The sequence below is a fragment of the Spermophilus citellus genome (assembly GCF_964194105.1).
Source record: "Spermophilus citellus genome assembly, chromosome: 19".
Taxonomy (NCBI): domain Eukaryota; kingdom Metazoa; phylum Chordata; class Mammalia; order Rodentia; family Sciuridae; genus Spermophilus; species Spermophilus citellus.
The window spans coordinates 19,914,856-19,935,286 of NC_138201.1; the positions used below are offsets into that span (position 1 = coordinate 19,914,856).

Here is a 20,431-nt window from a genome sequence, read left to right on the forward strand (position 1 = left end):
AATAGATAAAGAAGACACTCTCTTCACACCAGACAGTGGTTTTTTGGGGTAATACTATGAAAGCAAAAGTAACAGACACAGGCAACTGTATTGCCAGACTAGGAATCCCCAGTACATAGATTTTCTGTTTGGGTTCCCTAAACAACTTTCCAGGGTCCTGACTGGGAAGTCCTGGGCAGAGCATCCCCTCCACAGGTGAGAGTTTGAAGTCTTGTTCTAACTTGTATTTAAAGTGGGGATGAATAAATACAAGTTAGAAAAAGGAAAGCTTCATTCTAACAGCTTGCATGACCTAGCGACCCCATGAAGAACACCACATCCTCCCAAGAACAGGTCAGATCCCAGAGGAGGGAGTGATAGCCTTGAGATGACTAAATAAATTGGGGTTCCAATGACTGAGGCACGGAGCCAGATGCATTGAGAAATCAGCATTCTTTTGCTGTATCATCAAGGATAAGCAGACATCATGCAGGCACATTGAAAGGGAAGATCTTTAGTATTTTCCTTAGAGCTCTAGTACTGAATCTTCCCTCCGGGCCTTATAAATAACTCTCATGTGTAAAATGAAGCCAGTTTTCTGTGTAAAATAACATGGAGTGGACATAAGCATGAAACCTAGAGTTACCCTTTGGAATAAAGAATGGTGTGAATATTATTTTCCCAAATAAAGTTAAATGAAATGTTTCTGGGTGGTGTTTTGTTGCCCCTAAGGGCTCATATATGAAGAGAACATTGTGTTTTTACTTTTTGAACAGGACTTGTAGATGAGAGTCTAGGGGTTTATTTCAATCAAAATTGTGTTTCTCTCTGTGTGGTGTCATGGGCTCCTGGAGCTGTAAGATCTGAAGAGGGACAGGGTTAGTTTATAGTTGCAGAGGGGTCTGGGAGACCATGACACATGCTATCTATCATATAATCCAATAAGTATAACAAACATTGTATTGTAAGTTATTAAGTAGAACAAAAGGCCTACAAAGTGAAAATATATAATGAAATAAAAACCTGTGGGGGCATAAATGCTCCTATAGTAAGTCTTTTTCTTTTTTACAATCATCATTTTACATGTATCTGGTTACACTTTTCTACTGAGTATCCAAGACTAAAGAGGTGGTCCTATATTGGGATGTTTTTCCTACATTTGAGGTCAGTACAGTCTCCTCAGTGATGAATGTCATGGATTCATGAGGAACTGCATGGTTTCTTCAGTCCAAGAATCGGGATGGGCCTGTGGACCATGTGGTTTCCCCAGGAAACATTGAGACTATTTCCCCCTTCAGAAACCTTCCTTTTTTTTACCTGAATATGCACGTTAGCTCCTAGTCTCTTGGGTCTTTCTTAACTCCCTCATTGGGAGCTTATATAACTCTCCAGAGTTGTAGATCCCTTAGGGAGTACTGCAACACTACAAGGTGAAATGTTAAAGTCGTAATTCAAACTAGAAATATCTAGGCATTATTTTAGTATTACTAGGTCCTTCCTGTAACTTAATTTTTCCATAATTACAAACAAAAGAGTATATAATTTACATAAATAATATTCCCCAAGTAAAACTTGATTAAACATATGAAATAATTAATGGAGATGTTATAGCATTATTTACCCAATAGAATGTTTTACTATTGCATCGATCCATTAGCACAGTGATAGTGGGAGATGTGTGACCTAATAACATCATTAAATGCATGACAAGGTTAACATTAAGAAACTCACACTTTTATTTAGTAATAAATTGTATCCATAATGCAAATATAAGTAAAAATGCTCTGTAAAATGGGCATGGTGGTCCATGCCTGTAACCCGAGGGACATGAGAATCATTGCAAGTTAAAAGCCAGGCCCCATAACTTGGTGAGGCCCTAAAACAACTTAGCAAACCCTATCTCTAAATAAAAATGAAAAAAAAAATCTGGGGATACAGTTTACTGATTAAGTGTCCCTAAGTTTAAGTACAAAAATAAAAACTAAAAATTTAAAATTTCATATAAACCTTAAAAGACTTCTGTAATAATCAACTATGAGAATTATGTTTACTCCAGTTGTAAAAAATGAGAATATTTAGTAATTTTTGATTTATAGTAAAATTATATCCTTTTAGGGATGCTCTATTTCTATACTTGTATTTCCTTATTTATACAATATCAGCTCAAGATGTTAAGAAAATTTTCAGCAAATGTCAAAAGCAATTACCCATTTTCTACATTTAAATGATTTTTCCCCTCCTAGGTCCCAATTACTTCAAAGGATGGGCTATAGATAAGAAATTTACTATAAATTTTTATACTTGTCAAGGTTTTTTTTTTTTTGGTAAATAGTTTGCTGTTATCTAAGGTACATACTTGGAAAAATGCTATTCCAAATTTGGTACAGGTATGAGGCAAGAAATTGAAAAATGTGTGAAATTTGAATACACTCTTGGACACATTCTTTGGGTTTCTATATGCTATAAATACTCCAGTGTTTTAAAAATGTTTGATCAATGGCCAAAATGTTTGCAAAAATTTTTCTACATGTCCTCTCACTTGTATGAATTCTGAGGTGCTGAGTAGGGTGTGAACAACTGTTGGAGACTCTGACACCTATTTTACACTTGTATAATTTCTGTGCTATCATATCTCTGGTGTGAAATAAGGGTTGATTCATCCTTAAAGACACTGATGCAATGTTTTCATTGTAAAACTTCTCTCCAGTACAAAATCTGTAATGTTTAGTAAGATGTGATCTTCAATATTAAAAGCTTTGCCATTCTTCACATTTATAGGACTTGTCTCTAGGATGAGTTTTCTGGTGTCGAGTAAGTGATGATTTTTGATTAAAATCCCTGCCACATTCTCTACATTTGTAGGGCTTCTCTCCAGTATGAATCCTTTTGTGACGATCAAGATGTGAGATGCTATTAAAAGCTTTTCCACATTCTTTACATTTGTAGGGCTTTTCTCCAGAGTGGATTCTCTGGTGCTGAGTAAGTGGCCATCTTTGTCTAAAAGTTTTGCCACATTCTTCACATTTGTAGGGCTTCTCTCCAGTATGAATCCTTTTGTGATAATTACGGTGTGAGATGCTATTAAAAGCTTCGCCACATTCTTAACATTTGTAGCGCTTCTATCCAGTATGAATCCTCTCGTGGCGACTAAGATGTGAGACAGTATTAAAAGCTTTGCCACATACTCTGCATTTGTAGGGCTTCTCTCCAGTATGAATCCTGTTGTGACGATCAAGATGTGAGATGCTATTAAAAGCTTTTCCACATTCTTTACATTTGTAGGGCTTTTCTCCAGTGTGGATTCTCTGGTGCTGAGTAAGTGGCCATCTTTCCCTAAAAGTTTTGCCACATTCTTCACATTTGTAGGGCTTCTCTCCAGTATGAATCCTTTTGTGACAATTAAGCTGTGAGATGCTATTAAAAGCTTTTCCACATTCTTTACATTTGTAGGGCTTTTCTCCAGTGTGGATTCTCTGGTGCTGAGTAAGTGTCCATCTTTCCCTAAAAGTTTTGCCACATTCTTCACATTTGTAGGGCTTCTCTCCCGTATGAATCCTTTTGTGACAATTAAGCTGTGAGATGCTATTAAAAGCTTTGCCACATTCTTTACATTTGTAGGGCTTTTCTCCAGTGTGGATTCTCTGGTGCTGAGTAAGTGGCCATCTTTCCCTAAAAGTTTTGCCACATTCTTCACATTTGTAGGGCTTCTCTCCAGTATGAATCCTTTTGTGATAATTACAGTGTGAGATGCTATTAAAAGCTTTGCCACATTCTTCACATTTGTGGGGCTTCTCTACAGTATGAATCCTCTTGTGGCAACTAAGATGTGACACAGTTTTAAAAGTGTTGCCACATTCTAAACATTTGTAGGGTTTCTCTCCAGTATGAATACTTTTGTGACGATCAAGATGTGAGATGCTATTAAACACTTTTCCACATTCTTTACATTTGTAGAGCTTTTCTCCAGTGTGGAATCTCTGGTGCTGAGTAAGTGCACATCTTTGCCTAAAAGTTTTGCCACATTCTTCACATTTGTAGGGCTTCTCTCCAGTATGAATCCTCTTGTGGCGACTAAGATGCGAGATGGTATTAAAAGCTTTGCCACATTCTCTACATTTGTAGGGCTTCTCTCCGGTGTGAGTCATTTTGTGATAATTACGGGATGAGATGCTCTTAAAAACTTTGCCACATTCTTTACAATTGTAGGGCTTCTCTCCAGTGTGGATTCGCTGGTGCTGAGTAAGTGATGCTTTGTGACTAAAACTCTTGCCACACACTTTACATTTGTAGGGCTTCTCTCCAGTGTGAGTTCGCTGGTGCTCAATAAGTGATGCTTTGTGACTAAAACTTTTGCCACACACTTTACATTTGTAGGGCTTCTCTCCAGTATGAATCCTGTTGTGTTGATTAAGCAGTGAGTTTGTGTTAAAACTTTTGCCACACACTTTACATTTGTAGGGCTTCTCTCCAGTATGAATCCTGTTGTGGCGATCAAGATGTGAGTTTGTGTTAAAACTTTTGCCACACACTTTACATTTGTAGGGCTTCTTTCCAGTATGAATCTTGTGGTGATTTTTAAGGGTTGGTTTTTGACTAAAAGCTTCACAAAATTGTTTACACATGTGGGGCATCTCTCCAGGGTGTGTCCACTGGTGACAAATAAGACTGGAGCTTTTATTAGAAGTTTTGTCACATTCTTTGCATTTGCTTGGCATATCTCCTGTATGAACACTGTGATGTTGAGTAAAGTTTTTGAGTGCGTTGCATTCTTCATATTGGTAGGTGTTCTCTGCAGAATAAATTTTTTGGTATTGAGTAAGAGTTGAATAATCTTTTAAGGCTTTGCTACACTTTTTACATTTACATGTCTTTTCTTCAGTATAAATCCCCTGATGCTTAACAAGTTGTAACCTTTCACTAAACGTTTTTTTTTTTTTTGCTTTCTTTTAAATTTGTAGGGTTTATCATTGTCATAGTATCTGCTGTGTTTAAAGAATATATGAAAGCATCGGCTTGCTCAACATCTTTTAAACTTATAGTGCTCTCCTTCTCTATAGATTCTCTTGTATTGAGCAAGCTCTGCACTGTGATTAAGAGCCCTTTCACATACCTTACACTTGCACGTTTTGTCTTGACTATGAATATTTGGATGAGTAATAGCTTCTGAGTACTAAAGCAAGACTTTCCCACATTTTTCATTTTGGTAAATTTTCTTTAGAAAATGACTAGGAGTGTCTCTATTGATAATTTTATCACCAATGTAAATATCCTGGTAATTACTCAGGGTAGAGACATGGCTAATGGTGTTACTTTATAGCATTATCTATATAGTGCACTTTCCAGAAATCTGTATCAGAATTGTCATTGAGCAATAGTGGGGAAGTAGAAACCTTTCTACAATTCTTAATATTGTCTACTTGGGCGCAAGGATAAATTACTGTTTTGTAAAGAAATTGTCAAAAGTATCACTTTTAGAAATTTGTCTTAAATATCTTCTCTGTGCAACTGTTTGGAAGTTTAACTTATAATTAGCCAAGATAAAAACTGATCCATGGACCATATTTCTTTTCAAATTTTCCACATTTCCTTACAGAGGAAATAGTCTTTAAAATGGCTGTGGATATATTCTTAAAAACATATAAAGCTCCTCAAAAGTAAGAGGAATAAATTGAATTTTTTTCAGACATTAATTGTTCCTGGTGTCTTTTGACCATATAATTTTTATCATAAATAGGGACTACTAATTGGTTTTGTCTATTATAATATGATTTTTCAACTTTACTCTCACCTATATTTTCCCTTAGTTGTAAAGAGTCAAGGTCACACCTTCCATATCTTCCCTCTCTCTCTTTTATTCCCTGCTCTGGTAAAATTTCTTGAGGATGATAAGTCATAGCTGAAATAAATAAAAAGAACAATCATGTTTACTTACTGTACTGTGCTGAGTATATTTTGCATACATAGGAAATTACAGCAATAAAGGAACATTAGCAGGGGAGTGGATTATTAAATTCAAGTCCATCATTACTGCAGAAATATATAAATATTCAAATAAAAATGTACACAGAAAATTACCTTGAACTTTCCAAATCATCTTAGTGTTCACAGTAGCCAAGATGAGTACCTTACTATGGAGAGTAATATGGTAGAGGAAGATAAATTGTATTACACAGCCTTTTCTCCTTCACAATATATTTCAAAAATCTACCAACTTTCTTCTGTTTCATTAACAAAATATGAAACATGCAAATATTTGGGAACTGTTCGAAAAGGGGTTCCTTCTTACCAACAGAAAAAAACATGGCTAAATCAACTTTAAGAAAAGTTATGAATTACTCAAAGGGAATAGTAAATTATCATTTAAAAGTTGTTTACTGAACTAAACCAACACATAAAAAGAATAAAATTTAGTCAAGAATTGTTAATAGTAATAAGCAGAAAATATGTGTTTAAAGTCTTTCTTTAGAAAATGTCTGAAAGAGTCGGGGGTGGTTGTACACAGCAACATAGGAGGTTGAGCCAGAGGATCAAAATTTCAAGGCCAGTCAAAGTAAAAAATGCAAATTAAGTTCTCTTTCCAGTACTAATAAACACATCTAAGAAAATAGAAAAAATAAAACTTCCAGGTAGCTCAATTATCTCTAAGTTGCAGGTTTTAATCCAAGTTTTAAAACTCAGAATATTGAGAGCATCTAAGAGAAAAAGATGGGTCACCTAGAAATGTGTAACTATATATTTGTGAAATCCTTAGTTGAAACTTCACAACACAGAAAGGAATTCAGGGCTATTTTCAAGGGATGAAAGAATAAAATTATCAACCAAGACATAATATTCACAGCTACTATCCTTCAAAAGGGAAGGAAGATGTAGACTTTAAAGATATAATAATGCACACCCTACTCATCAACACTAGATCTGTTATCCACAAAGTATGAAAGGTAATCCTTCATACTAAAATGTAAGTGTGCACAGCAACACAAGTGATATGAAATTCTAAATATTTCTTGGCACAAACAATTCTATTTTATTGTAATGATGGGTCTCAAAACGTAATTTTGAATAGAATTTGAAAGACAAAAGCATAAAAACAAAAATGTTAATAGGCATATATACCTGTAACAATAATATAATTTTGAAAGGATACATAAATATATTCAATTTTTTAATAAAGTGAAGTCAAGTTAATACTCATACAAAGTATGAGTAGGAGATTCTTCATTTATAGATTTTTTTTTTGGTTGGCAAATGCAATATTACAAAATCTGATCAAAACAAACCTTGGCTATCTGAATTAACTCTAAGTCTAAGGACACACACATGCTGAAAGCAAAGGGTTATTAGAAGGACACATACAAAAGTGACCGAGCTGAACCTGGGCTGTCTAAATCATACTACACAAAACATAGTTTAAGACAGTTACAGGACATAGAAGATGTTTTAAATTTTAAAAAACCTTTAAGAGGCAAAATAGAGAAAAGGAACCTTTTCCTAGTTTCTGAATTAAGAGTAAAGACATGAACATCCACACCCCAAACACACAAAGAAAACATTGAGAGAGTTGAATGAAACGCAAGAATCACTGTCATCCTAGGAGACATCAATCCCCACTTACTGAAAAGGGAAATACAGTAAAGAAAAATGGTAATTGCAAAGCATAAGAATTTGAAAATATTTTGAAACTATTGTTGACTTATAGAATTCCTGTTCTTAATCACAAATGGGATATTATGCTGGATAGACCAATTTTATGTATTAAAAAAGGTTAATAAATATTTAAGTGGTAGTTATTTTGTAACATGGAATAAAAATTTGAAGTCAAAAGTGATAGGGATGTTCAAAAATCAAAAAACATGTGTCAGGTGATTGAACACTCTTGGGCATGCTGTTGTTCAAGATATGAAACATATCTTTAAGTAGTATAAACATCTTTTAATTTTAGAGGCTCCAGGTAATATTCAAACTCCAATTGTTAATTTTTTTTTTGCAGAGAAATCTGTCCTTTAAACTGTATGAATATCCCCCAAAATACAAATAAGATTAGAAGAATATTTTCCTGCTAAAAAAAAAATACTAAAAGTGACAGCATTCAATTGTAAATGCAGACATGGAGTCAGGTAGACAGAGTTCTGAGTGAGTGTGGTAATAAGCCCTGACATCAATAGCAAATTAAAAACATTGAACACCAGTGTTGTACAATGTTATTCAACAGAGCCATCATGGGGGATGCAAACCAAATATCCCTTGAAATAAACACAGATGAGCCAATTTAGAATATTAAACTATAGAACTTTGAAGTGAAAGAATTTATTCTAACTATATATCTTACAAAATGTATGTACACTTGGTTAACTGAAATATGTCACAGAAAGAATACTGCAGAATTATATGAATGTAACATCTCTAAACTAAAAATGAAGCTTTCTGAAAAAAAGAGAATGGTTTTGTGATGGGGAGACAGAAATGAGCCCTTGCTTCCTAGGAATTGATTTTTTCTGAGATGTAAACTTTTTAGAGATACATTGCATAACAATTTGAATTAATGTTACCGAATATTTAAAATTTTGGAGACAGTAAGTTTTATTGTGTGGTTTTGACTACAATGAAAGTTAAGATAAAGAGAACTGCAACATTTCTCAAAGCTACATTTAAAATAATGTGGTCTTTATGCTATAAATAAGAACAAACTCATCCACATACAAATGATGGGCATGCATGTAATCTCAGCTACTAGGAAGTCTGAGGCAGGAGAATTGCAAATTCAAGACATCCTTAATAACTTAGTGAGAAACTCTCTCCAACAATGAGTGAAAAGGAGCTTGGGGTGTAGTTCAGCATTCGAGTATCACTGCCATTAATCCCCTTTACATTTACATATAGGAAACTTCAATTTCCATGTACATGGGCAGAATGAAAAGCCAATCAAGATAAAATACAAAAGTCATAGACAAAAGAGGCTTAATATTTATCCAAGCAAAAGCACATATAACATTATTGGCAATACAAACAAGAGTCATGCATAACTTAATTTGTGAAGCAATTAACTGATATGAGGAATCCCAGTCTATAACATGGATCCTACTGTACACAATGAAAAAATAAAGGAAAAAAACCAACCAACCAAACTGTAAATATCCATTGATGTATTATTTTACAAATCCTCTTATTCAACTACAACTTACACCAACTCTCAAAAGAGCAGTCTTTTTCCATCTTGACTTTCATTCCATGGCAGATAATTTCACAGAAAATCCATTACACGTATTCAGAAAGAACTCTGATGAGGAAGTTTTAGTGAAAAAAAAGTTATGCTCACCCACAAAGACCAGGTTGCTGTAGTTCTCCAACATCACTTCTCTATATAAATTCTGCTGAGCAGGATCCAGGCATTCCCATTCCTCCTCAGAGAAATCAATAGCCACATCCCCGAATGTCAATGGCTCCTGAAATACAAATTGGTAGATCAATAGCATATGGACTGAACCATTATTCAGTTTTTTGTTTGAATTAAGAGTTAGTAGAACGGACTGTCATGTAGGAGAGTGACCTTAATTATGTAATAAGATACTTTCCATTATCTAATTCAGAGAAAAATACAAGTCCAAAAACATTGTATGTATTCCATATCAGAATGAAGTGAAGGATATATACCATAATCCAAGAACTGATTAAAAGCCCAACTCCTAACTCTTCTGCCATCAGTCAATGAAATTTGGGGGACATTCCAGATGCAAATCAGACTTGTCAAAGATATTCTCATAAGGTGACTGTGCACAAGGGAGACAAAAAGAGTGGTAAAAAAGCTTTTGAAAACAGCTAATTCTCTCTGCTTTGTATCCGTGAGATAGATTGAGCTCCTGAATATAATTAGTATCAAGTATGATCCATGACACACTCCCAATGTGTAAAATATTCATAAAATATTAACATTTGGAGACATGTAAAGTGACTCTTCCACTTCGTGAATAGACAGACTTGAAATATTTCAAGTTCTACAAGCAGTTCAACGAGTGAATAAAGTTGGTTCAATAGAGTCCCAGACAGCAGCATGTATGTGTTCAAAAGACTGAGGCAAAGTAATGGTTAATAAAAGAAAAAAGACCTTTTAATATAATTGTAATGGAAAAATAATGGTAACAATAAGTTACTTAAAATTCATACAACTAAGGAAATATAACCAAGGAAAATTATGGCTTTGAGAAATACATAATAAAATCATTACTCATAAAACAGGCACAGGACTGTCATCATTTCTGTGTGCAAAAGGAAGATGAGATCAGTAAGACACCAGAAGTGTCCACACTGGTTTTCCATGTGGGAACTCCATGTGTGGATGGATCCTAGTTACTTAAACATAGCTACTTTATTGGAAGAATTACCTTGACATCAGAGCATAATCACCCCATCTACACAAATAACCAATTAAGAATCTTCAATAGCAAAGTATTTAAATATTTGAGCCAATTGGAATTGCATGGTATCAAGATTTCATGAAAGCAACGAGACAAATCGGGTTAGTAGATGATTATAGTCACTGTTCACAAAATGCAAAAAAAAAAAAAAAATCCTGACATGTTAGAATAAATATATTTTCCACACTGTGGCCTTTTGTGACTCATTCCTAAGCAGTGAGTGAGGCAATTCTGGGCAGCTAAAATTAAAGTCCACATACCTCAGATCCCTTTTGCAAAGAAAGGAAATACTTAGTCTTCCAGAGTCACAATTCTCACCAGTTAAAAGACACATAGCTGCAGCCAGTTTAAGGTCCTCACCTACAATGTCCTTTTTTTTTTTTTAATTGATTATTTAAAGCATTACATAGCTCATGATATATCATCTTTCATACATTTGACTCAAATTGTGTTTTGAACTCCCATTTTCACCCCAAATACAGATTGCAGAATCACATCTGTTACATATTCACATTTTTACATAATGCCATATTAGTGACTGTTGTATTCTGCTACCTTTCCTATCCCCTACTATTCCCCCCTCCCCTCCCCTCCCATCTTCCCTCTCTCCCTCCCCTGCTGTTGTTCAATTCTCTCCCTTTTTTCCCTCCCCCTTGCCCCTCATAACCTCTTATAATTTTATGTATCATTGAAGGTCTCCTACCATTTCCATATGCTTTCCCTTCTCTCTCCGTTTCTCTCCCCCCATTCGTCTTTGTTTACTGTAGTCTTTTCCTCATGCTCTTCCTTCCTGTTCTGTTCTTAGTTGTTCTCTTTATATCAAAGCAGACATTTGGCATTTGTTTTTTAGGGCTTGGCTAGCTTCGCTTAGTATAATCTGCTCTAATGCCATCCATTTCCCTGCAAATTCTATGATTTTGTCATTTCTTAGTGCTGCATAATACTCCATTGTGTATAGATGCCACATTTTATTTATCCATTCAACTATTGAGGGGCATCTAGATTGGTTCCACAGTCTAGCTATTGTGAATTGTGCCGCTATAATCATTGATGCAGCCATATCCCTATAGAGCGCTTTTTTAAGGTCCTCAGGGAATAGTCTGAGAAGTGCGATAGCTGGGTCAAATGGTAGATCCATTCCCAGCTTTCCCAGGAATCTCCATACTGCTTTCCAAATTGGCCTCACCATTTTGCAGCCCCACCAGCAGTGTACAAGTGTACCCTTTCCCCCGCATCCCCGCCAACACTTGTTGTTTGACTTCATAATGGCTGCCAATCTTACTGGAGTGAGATGGTATCTTAGGGTGGTTTTGATTTGCATTTCTCTGATTGCTAGAGATGGTGAGCATTTTTTCATGTACTTGTCGATTGATTGTATGTCCTCCTCTGAGAAGTGTCTGTTCAGGTCCTTGGCCCATTTGTTGATTGGGTTATTTGTTATCGTTTAATTTTTTGAGTTCCTTGTACATTCTGGATATTAGGGCTCTATCGGAGGTATGGGGGGTAAAACTTTGTTCCCAGGATGTAGGCTCTCTATTTAGCTCTTTTATTGTTTCCCTTGCTGAGAAAAAACTTTTTAGTTTAAGTAAGTCCCATCTGTTTATTCTTGTTATTAACTCTTGGGCTATGGGTGTCCTATTAAGGAATTTGGAGCCCGACCCCACAATATGTAGATCGTAGCCAACTTTTTCTTCTATCAGACGCAGTGTCTCTGATTTGATATCTAGCTCCTTGATCCATTTTGAGTTATTTTTTTGTGGATGGCGAGAGAAAGGGATTCAGTTTCATTTTGTTGCATATGGATTTCCAATTTTCCCAGCACTTTCTGTTGAAGATGCTATCCTTCCTCCATTGCATGTTTTAAGCGCCTTTATCAAATATAAGATAGTTGTAACTTTGTGGATTAGTCTCTGTGTCTTCTATTCTGTACCATTGGTCCACCTGCCTGTTTTGGTACCAGTACTACACTGTTTTTGTTACTATTGCTTTGTAGTACAGTTTGACCTCTGGTATCGCTATACCTCCAGATTCACACTTCCTGCTTAGAATTGCTTTTGCTATTTTGGGTCTTTTGTTTTTCCATATGAATTTCATGATTGCTTTGTCTATTTCTACAAGAAATGCCATTGGGATTTTGATTGGCATTGCATTAAACCTATAGAGAACTTTTGGTAATATCGCCATTTTAATGATGTTAGTTCTGCCTATCCATGAACAGGGTACATTTTTCCATCTTCTGAGATCTTCTCTCTCTCTCTTTAGGGTTCTGTAGTTTTCATTGTATAAATCTTTCACCTCTTTTGTTAGGTTGATTCCCAAGTATCTTATTTTCTTTGAGGATACTGTGAATGGAGTGGTTTTCCTTATTTCCATTTCAGAGGTTTTGTTGCTGATATACAGGAATGCCTTTGATTTATGCATGTTGATTTTATAACCTGCCACTTTGCTGAATTCATTTATTAACTCTAGCAGCTTCTTTGTAGACCCTTTTGGGTCTGTTAAGTATATTATCAGGTCATGAGCAAATAGCGATAGTTTAATTTCTTCTTTTCCTATTTTTATGCCTTTAATTTCTTTTGTCTGTCTAATTGCTCTGGCTAGTACTTCGAGAACTAAATTGAATAGAAGTGGTGATAGAGGGCATCCCTGTCTTGTTCCAGATTTTAGAGGGAATGCCTTCAGTTTTTCTCCATTCAGAATGATGCTAGCCTGAGGTTTAGCATATATAGCTTTTACAATGTTGAGGTAAGTTCCTGTTATCCCTAGTTTTTCTAGTGTTTTGAACATAAAGGGATGCTGTACTTTGTCAAATGCTTTTTCTGCATCCATCGAGATGATCATGTGGTTCTTGTCTTTAAGTCTATTGATGTGGTGAATAGCATTTATTGATTTCCGTATATTGAACCAGCCTTGCATCCCAGGAATGAATCCTACTTGATCATGGTGCACAAGTTTTCTGATATGTTTTTGTATTCGATTCGCCAGAATTTTATTGAGAATTTTTGCATCCAAGTTCATTAGAGATATTGGTCTGTAGTTTTCTTTCTTTGAAGTATCTTTGTCTGGTTTTGGGATCAAAGTGATGTTGGCCTCATAGAATGAATTTGGAAGAGCTCCTTCTTTTTCTATTTCTTGAAATAGCTTGAAAAGTATTGGTATTAATTCTTCTTTGAAGGTTTTGTAGAACTCCGCTCTATACCCATCCGGTCCAGGGCTTTTCTTGGTTGGTAGTCTTTTGATGGCTTCTTCTATTTCTTCCTTTGTTATTGGTCTGTTTAAATTGTGTGTATCCTCCTGTCTCAATCTGGGCAAATCATATGCCTTAAGAAATTTATCGATATCTTCATTATCTTCTATTTTATTGGAATATAGGGGTTCAAAATACTTTCTAATTATCTTCTGTATTTCTGTAGTGTCTCTTGTGATATTGCCTTTTTCATCCCGTATGTTAGTAATTTGAGTTCTCTCTCTTCTTCTTTTCGTTAGCATGGCTAAGGGCTTGTCTATCTTATTTATTTTTTCAAAGAACCAACTTTTAGTTTTATCAATTTTTTCAATGGCTTCTTTTGTTTCAATTTCATTGATTTCTGCTCGAATTTTAATTATTTTTTGTCTTCTACTATATTTGCTGTTGTTTTGCTCTTCCTTTTCTAGGTTTTTGAGGTGTTGTGTGAGTTCATTTATTTGTTCGTTTTTTTCTTTTTTTGAGGTAAGAACTCCAAGAAATGAATTTCCCTCTTAAAACTGCTTTCATTGTGTCCCATAGATTCCGGTATGTTGTGTCTGTATTATCATTTGACTCTAAGAATTTTTTCATCTCCTCCTTTATGTCTTCTATAACCCATTGATCATTCAATAACATATTGTTCATTTTCCATGTGATGTAGGATTTTTCCTTCCTTCTTTTATCATTGATTTCCAATTTCATTCCATTATGATCAGATATGGTGCATGGTATTATCTCCACGCCTTTATATTTACTAAGAGTTGCCTTATGGCATAATATATGGTCTATCTTTGAGTAGGATCCATGTGCTGCTGAGAAGAACGTGTATCCACTTGATGATGGTTGATATATTCTATATATGTCGGTTAAGTCTAGGTTATTGATTGTGCTGTTGAGTTCTATAGTTTCTTTATTCAGTTTTTGTCTAGAGGATCTGTCTAATGGCGAGAGCAGTGTGTTGAAGTCACCCATAATTATTGTGTTGTGGTCTATTTGACTCTTGAACTTGAGTAGAGTTTGTTTTATGAACGTTGCAGCTCCATTGTTTGGTGCATACAAATTGATGATTGTTCTGTCTTGTTGGTGGATGGTTCCTTTTAACAGTATATAGTGTCCTTCTTTATCCTTCTTGATTCACTTAGGTTTGAAGTTGATTTTATTCGATACAAGTATGGCCACTCCTGCTTGCTTCCGAGGGACCATGTGAGTGGTATGATTTTTCCCAACCTTTTACCTTCAGCCTGTGTATGTCTTTTCCTATCACATGAGTCTCCTGAAGGCAGCATATTGTTGGATTTGTTTTTTTGATCAGTGAGTTTAGGCCATTAACATTTAAGGTTACAATTGAGATATGATTTGTACTTCCAGTCATGCTTCTTTATTTATTTATTTTAGTTTGGCTAGTTTTGCTTTTTGGTTATTTTCCTCCCCCTTTACTGAGATACCTCCTGCTGTTAGTTTTGGGTACTATTTTTCCATTCCTCTTCTTGTAGTGTTTTGTTCAAAATGCTTTGCAGAGCTGGTTTTCTTGCTGCAAATTCTTTTAGCTTTTGTTTATCGTGAAAGATTTTAATTTCATTGTCAAATTTGAAGCTCAATTTTGCTGGATACAGTATTCTTGGTTGGAATCCATTATTTTTCAGCGTTTCAAATACATTATTCCAGGATCTTTTCGCTTTCAAAGTTTGTGATGAGAAATCGTTTGTTAACGTAATTGGTTTACCCCTGAATGTAATCTGCCTCTTTTCTCTCGTAGCTTTTAATATTCTCTCCTTGTTCTGTACGTTGGCTATCTTCATAATTATATGTCTTGGAGTTGGTCTATTGTGGTTTTGAATGTTTGGGGTCCTGTAGGTTTCCAGGATTTGGCAATCCATTCCATCTTTCATCTCTGGGAAGTTTTCTAGAATTATTTCATTTAATATGCTGTCCATTCCTTTGGTTTGAATCTCTGTGCCTTCTTCTATCCCTATGACTCTCAGATTTGGTTTTTTTATGACATCCCATATCTCTTGAATAGATTGCTCATGGGATTTAAGCATCTTTTCTGTGTTGACTATATTCTTTTCAAGTTGATAAACCTTGTCTTCATTGTCTGATATTCTGACTTCTACTTGATCAAGTCTATTTGTAATATTCTTGTTTGAGTTTTTAATTTGGTTTATAGTTTCCTGCAATTCTAGGATTATTGTTTGATTTTTTTTAAGATCCCTATCTCCTGATAGAGCTCGTTATTTGCCATTTGAATTTGTTTTGTTTGTTTAATTCACTTTCAAAATATACTTTTATTTCTTGGACTTGCTTTCTCATGTCTTCTCTAATATTCCTTTCCATTCGAGTTAGGTATGCCTTCAGTTCTTTCCCTATCCCTGTTTCTGATGTTTCTATGTCCTCCTGTAGAATTGAGTTGTCTTGCATTGTTTGTAATCCTTTTTTCCCTTCTTTTCTCATGTTGTCCACGTTACTTTCCAGCTCTATTTGATTTTCGTGTTTCTGCTCTCTTCTATAGATTTGTTTTGTTTCTGTATTACTCTGATGTCTCTCCTTTGTGTTGTTGAACTATGCCTGCTAACGTGGATTCCGCTGGGAAGGAATTCCGACGTCTGACCTCCAGTGACGACACTAGTCTGCTATGATGGGCCCCAGTCTCCTTGCCGGGGTGCCCTAAAGGGGGGGTATGACTGGACTGTCTGTCTGGCTTCAGCTCCCGGTCGCGGCAGGTGGGCAGTCTCCAGCTGCCCAGTATCACAGGCCGCGGGCAGGTGATCAGTCGCCAGCGGGCGGGCGTTCTCCTACCGCAGTTACGCGGGCAGTGGGTGAACTGTCGCTGGCGGGCCTGCAGTTTCCAGCTGCCCAGTTGCGAGGGCCTTGCCTCTAGTCCCCTGGTTTCTCCTGCTAGTCTTGGTTTCTCCTGCTAGTCCAGATTTCCCCTGAGTGATGGTTCTCGGCAGTTCACACTGTACTCTGGGCCTGCCGTTTTTTGGGTGTGGAGGGTGGTCATTGGGAACCCCGGCACTCTATTGTTTTGTTTCCCTTGTGGGGGATAGAACTGTACCGCTTCCTTCCCCGTCTGAAATCCCGTACTCAGCCCGGGGGTCAGTGCGGGCTTGGCTGGCAGGATTCCACTTTGTCACAACCACTTATCTCCCTGCTTACTAGTTAATCCCTTCTCTGCGGCGCTACGCCTTCTGTAGCCGCGGGGCAGGCCGCGCGAATCAGACAGCCTGGATCTCCGGGGTCACACCGTTGGCTTTTGGGATTACAATGTCCTTTAAAATTTATTTTTCAAGAAGAAAATGTGTGAATTTGCAGAAAATCAAATTGAAGTTGTGGCTCAGTGGCAGAGCACTTGCCTAGCATGTGTGAGGCACCAGGTCTGATCCTCAGCACCACATATAAATAAAGAATAAAAGTACATCAACAACTAAAAAATATTTTTAAAAAGAACATATTGTTTGCACTGGTTGGCACAAATGTCACTAGTTCATGTCTCAAACTTGCAGTCTTTCACCTAATTCTGATGCCACTTATAAGTCCCAGAATGTCATTTATACTGCTGATCAACTTTCTGTAAATTGGGGGACCCTACAACTACCAAACATAGAAAGGAGCATTCAATATTAATATATTAGTCATCTACAACTCTAATAAATGAATTAAACACAACCATGATAAAATCCTAACAACCTGTTGCACAAAATTAAAAAATTGCTTCCAAAGGATATATGGAGAAGGCAGGCAAACAGAGTGGTCAACAATTCTGTAGAAGAAGGTTACAGGACTGAAATATCTGATGCTGAGATTTACTATGAACTTACAGTAACTCAAAAGGTGAGATTAGTGGAATGAAAACCTAGAAATAAACTCAAAAAACACACAAGAAAAGTCAGAACTTCACTGGAGATGATATATTTTTTTAATGAATTATGAACACCTTGGCATCTGTATGCACAGAAATGAATTAAACACAGAACTTACAACTAAGTTATCATCTCACTCCAGTCAGAAGGGCAGCTATTATGAAGACAAACACCAATACTGTTGGCGAGGATGTGGGGGAAAAGGTACACTCATACATTGCTCGTGGGACTGCAAATTGGTGCAGCCAATATGGAAAGCAGTAAGATTCCTTGGAAAGTTAGGAATGGAACAACCATTTGACCCAGCTGTCCCTCTTCTAGGATTATACCCAAAAGACTTAAAAATAGCATACTACAGAGACACAGCCACATCAATGTTTACAGCAGTACAATTCACAATAAACTGCGAAGCCAACCTAGATGCCCTTCAGTGGATGCATCTTTAAAGAAAATGTGTTACATATACACAATGGAATATTACACAGCAATAAAAGAATAAAATCATGACACTTGCAGGTAAATGGATGGAGTTAGAGAAGATGATGCTAAGTGAAGTTAGCCAATCCCAATAAGACAAATACTGAAACTTTTCTCTGATATAAAAAGGCTAATTCATAGTGGGGATGGAAGGGAGCATGGGAGAAATAGACGAACTTTAGATAGGGCAGAGGAGATAAGGAAGTAGGAAAGACTGTGGAACGAGATGGATATCATTATCTTTCGTACATTTATTAAAACAGATGATGTGACTCTACTTTGTATACAACCAGAGACATGAAAAAAACGTGCTCTATTAGTATAATATTAGCTGAATTGCATTCTGCATGATGTATCAAATTAGAATAAATAAAATTTTAAAAAACGTATTTCTTTTAATCCCTATTAAAAAATTGAAGATTAAAACCGGGTACTTGCACAAGCAAGGCAACTTCTGTACCACTGAGCCACATCCCTAGCACAAATGTACCTCACTAATATTGGTTATTTCTTTTTAAAAGACTTTCTTATGTCCCTCCTTCATGTCCATTGTTTTATACCATTTATTATTAAAATGATATTTTCTCCTATCTTAAGTAACACTATACTATTATAGTTAGTTTCTTGACACAAGCTAAGAACACCAAGTGGTTGACCACAACCTTATCCTGTTTTACACCTACTTTCTGTAGATTTGCCTGTGTGTCAAACCCAAACCTCATTTCTCTGCTGATCAGTGTCCTCAATCTCGGAAGGCATTCAGTCCCAGGGGCTTTCTAGTCTCCTTACTCTTGCATTAGCCCAGAGTGGATCTCCCTCATCCCCGCATTTGTACCTACCACACCTAGATACAAGATCGGGCCGGGAAGACAAAACAGAAACAACCCAAGGACAGTAAGCTGTGTGAGATAAGAGTAAGGTTGCCCATCTATAGGAGCAAACCAAATCCTGGCACATAAGTGGCACATAGAGAAACCTGACATGCTATTTTCAGATTGCCTTTAAGAATAACGCACATTGTGCTTATGAAAAATTACAATTTACACAATCATTGTAATTTTTTGGACCAGGAATTGAACCCAGCACTTCTCCACTTAGGCACAACCCCAGCTTTTTAAAACATATTTTACTTGGACACAGGATCTTGGCAAGTTGTTTAGGATACCACTTGACTGCTGAGGCTGGCTTTGAACTCGCAATCCTCCTGCCTCCCTGGAATCACAGGTGTGAGTCATCAAACCCAGTTATCATCTTTCAGTTTGATCATTGTATTACCAACTCCACCCTCTCAAAATCCAGTGCCAACAGATTTGCCACCATTTTTAAATCTAAATTCCTGAAATCATGTGAAACTGATTATACGTGCCCACATTTACCTTTCTGCTACAAAATCAGCCCTCATTTTAGAATAAAAAAACGGACCTGTAGTTAAAGCACAGTATACAAAAAAATGGACATAACAAATATCTATGATACTTTAGCTAATTACATTTTATTGCCACCTGTTGATGAAACTATCTCCAAAATAGGAAGTCATTTATGACCTTAGATATGATCTAACAAATATGAACATGGAGACTTCATGCCTTGTATGTTATCAGGCCATTATAGCCTGAAATAAGAAAGCAACAGCAAGAAAAATGCAAAATACTACAAAAAAACCTCATCCTTATTAAAAACACAAAGGTAAACTATTCCATAAATTAGTACAAGGGAAGAATAAAAATCAGAAATAAAATTAAGAAAATGGAGAATGAAAGAATAATACAAATGACTGATGAAGAAACAGTTGGTTCTTTGAAATGAAATGAAAAAAAAAAACCTTTAGACAAAGCAAATCAAAAAGAAGATTGAATTTTTAAAATCAGGAAAGTGGAGCTCTTCCTAAAGAAACCAATGTAATTCAGAGGATTATCAGGGACTACTGGAATATTGAAGTACATTGGAAAATCTAGAAGAAACGATTAAATGCATAAGTGTATATTATCTACCAAAATTGAAGCAGGTAGATTGACAAACCCAAAATAAAAATAAAAAGCAGGACTGGGGTTATGGCTCAGTGGTAGAGCACTTGCCTAGCATATATGAGGCCTTGGGTTTAATCCTCAGCACCACATTTAAAAAAATGAATTTAAAAAATAATAAAGGTCTTTCACCTATAGCACAAGAATTAAAACCAAGAATCAACAAATAGGATAGATTCATACTAAAGTTTTTTTCTCAGCAAAAGAAATAATCTGTGAGGTGAACAGGGAACCTACATCCTGGGAACAGTTTTTTTTTTTTTTTTTTACCTCTCACACATCAGATAGAGCTCTAATCTCTAGTATATATAAAGAGCTCAACAAGATAAGTACCAAACAACCAAATAATCCAATCAATAAATGGGCCAAGGACCTGAACAGACATTTCTAAGAGGATATACAATCAATATAGGTAAAAATGCTCATCATCTCTAGCAGTCAGAGAAATGCAAATCA

General features: G+C 36.0%; 1 protein-coding gene and 1 long non-coding RNA gene across 2 annotated transcripts in view; one reads left to right on the forward strand and one right to left on the reverse strand.

Moving 5' to 3' along the window:
- Nucleotides 1–20,431, forward strand: part of LOC308638596 — a 91,209-nt gene that overhangs the window by 55,690 nt on the left and 15,088 nt on the right. The gene's annotated exons all lie outside the window — the stretch shown is intronic.
- LOC308638593 (uncharacterized protein) overlaps nucleotides 659–20,431 on the reverse strand; it is a 57,044-nt gene continuing 37,271 nt past the window's right edge. The window contains exons 2-4 of the mRNA XM_081276221.1: nucleotides 9,293–9,419; nucleotides 5,757–5,875; nucleotides 659–4,766 (exon numbers count right to left, since the gene is read on the reverse strand). Of these exons, the coding sequence (XP_081132347.1) occupies nucleotides 3,099–4,766; nucleotides 5,757–5,875; nucleotides 9,293–9,419 (1,914 nt within the window). The 3' untranslated portion in view covers nucleotides 659–3,098. The remainder of the gene's footprint in view (nucleotides 4,767–5,756; nucleotides 5,876–9,292; nucleotides 9,420–20,431) is intronic.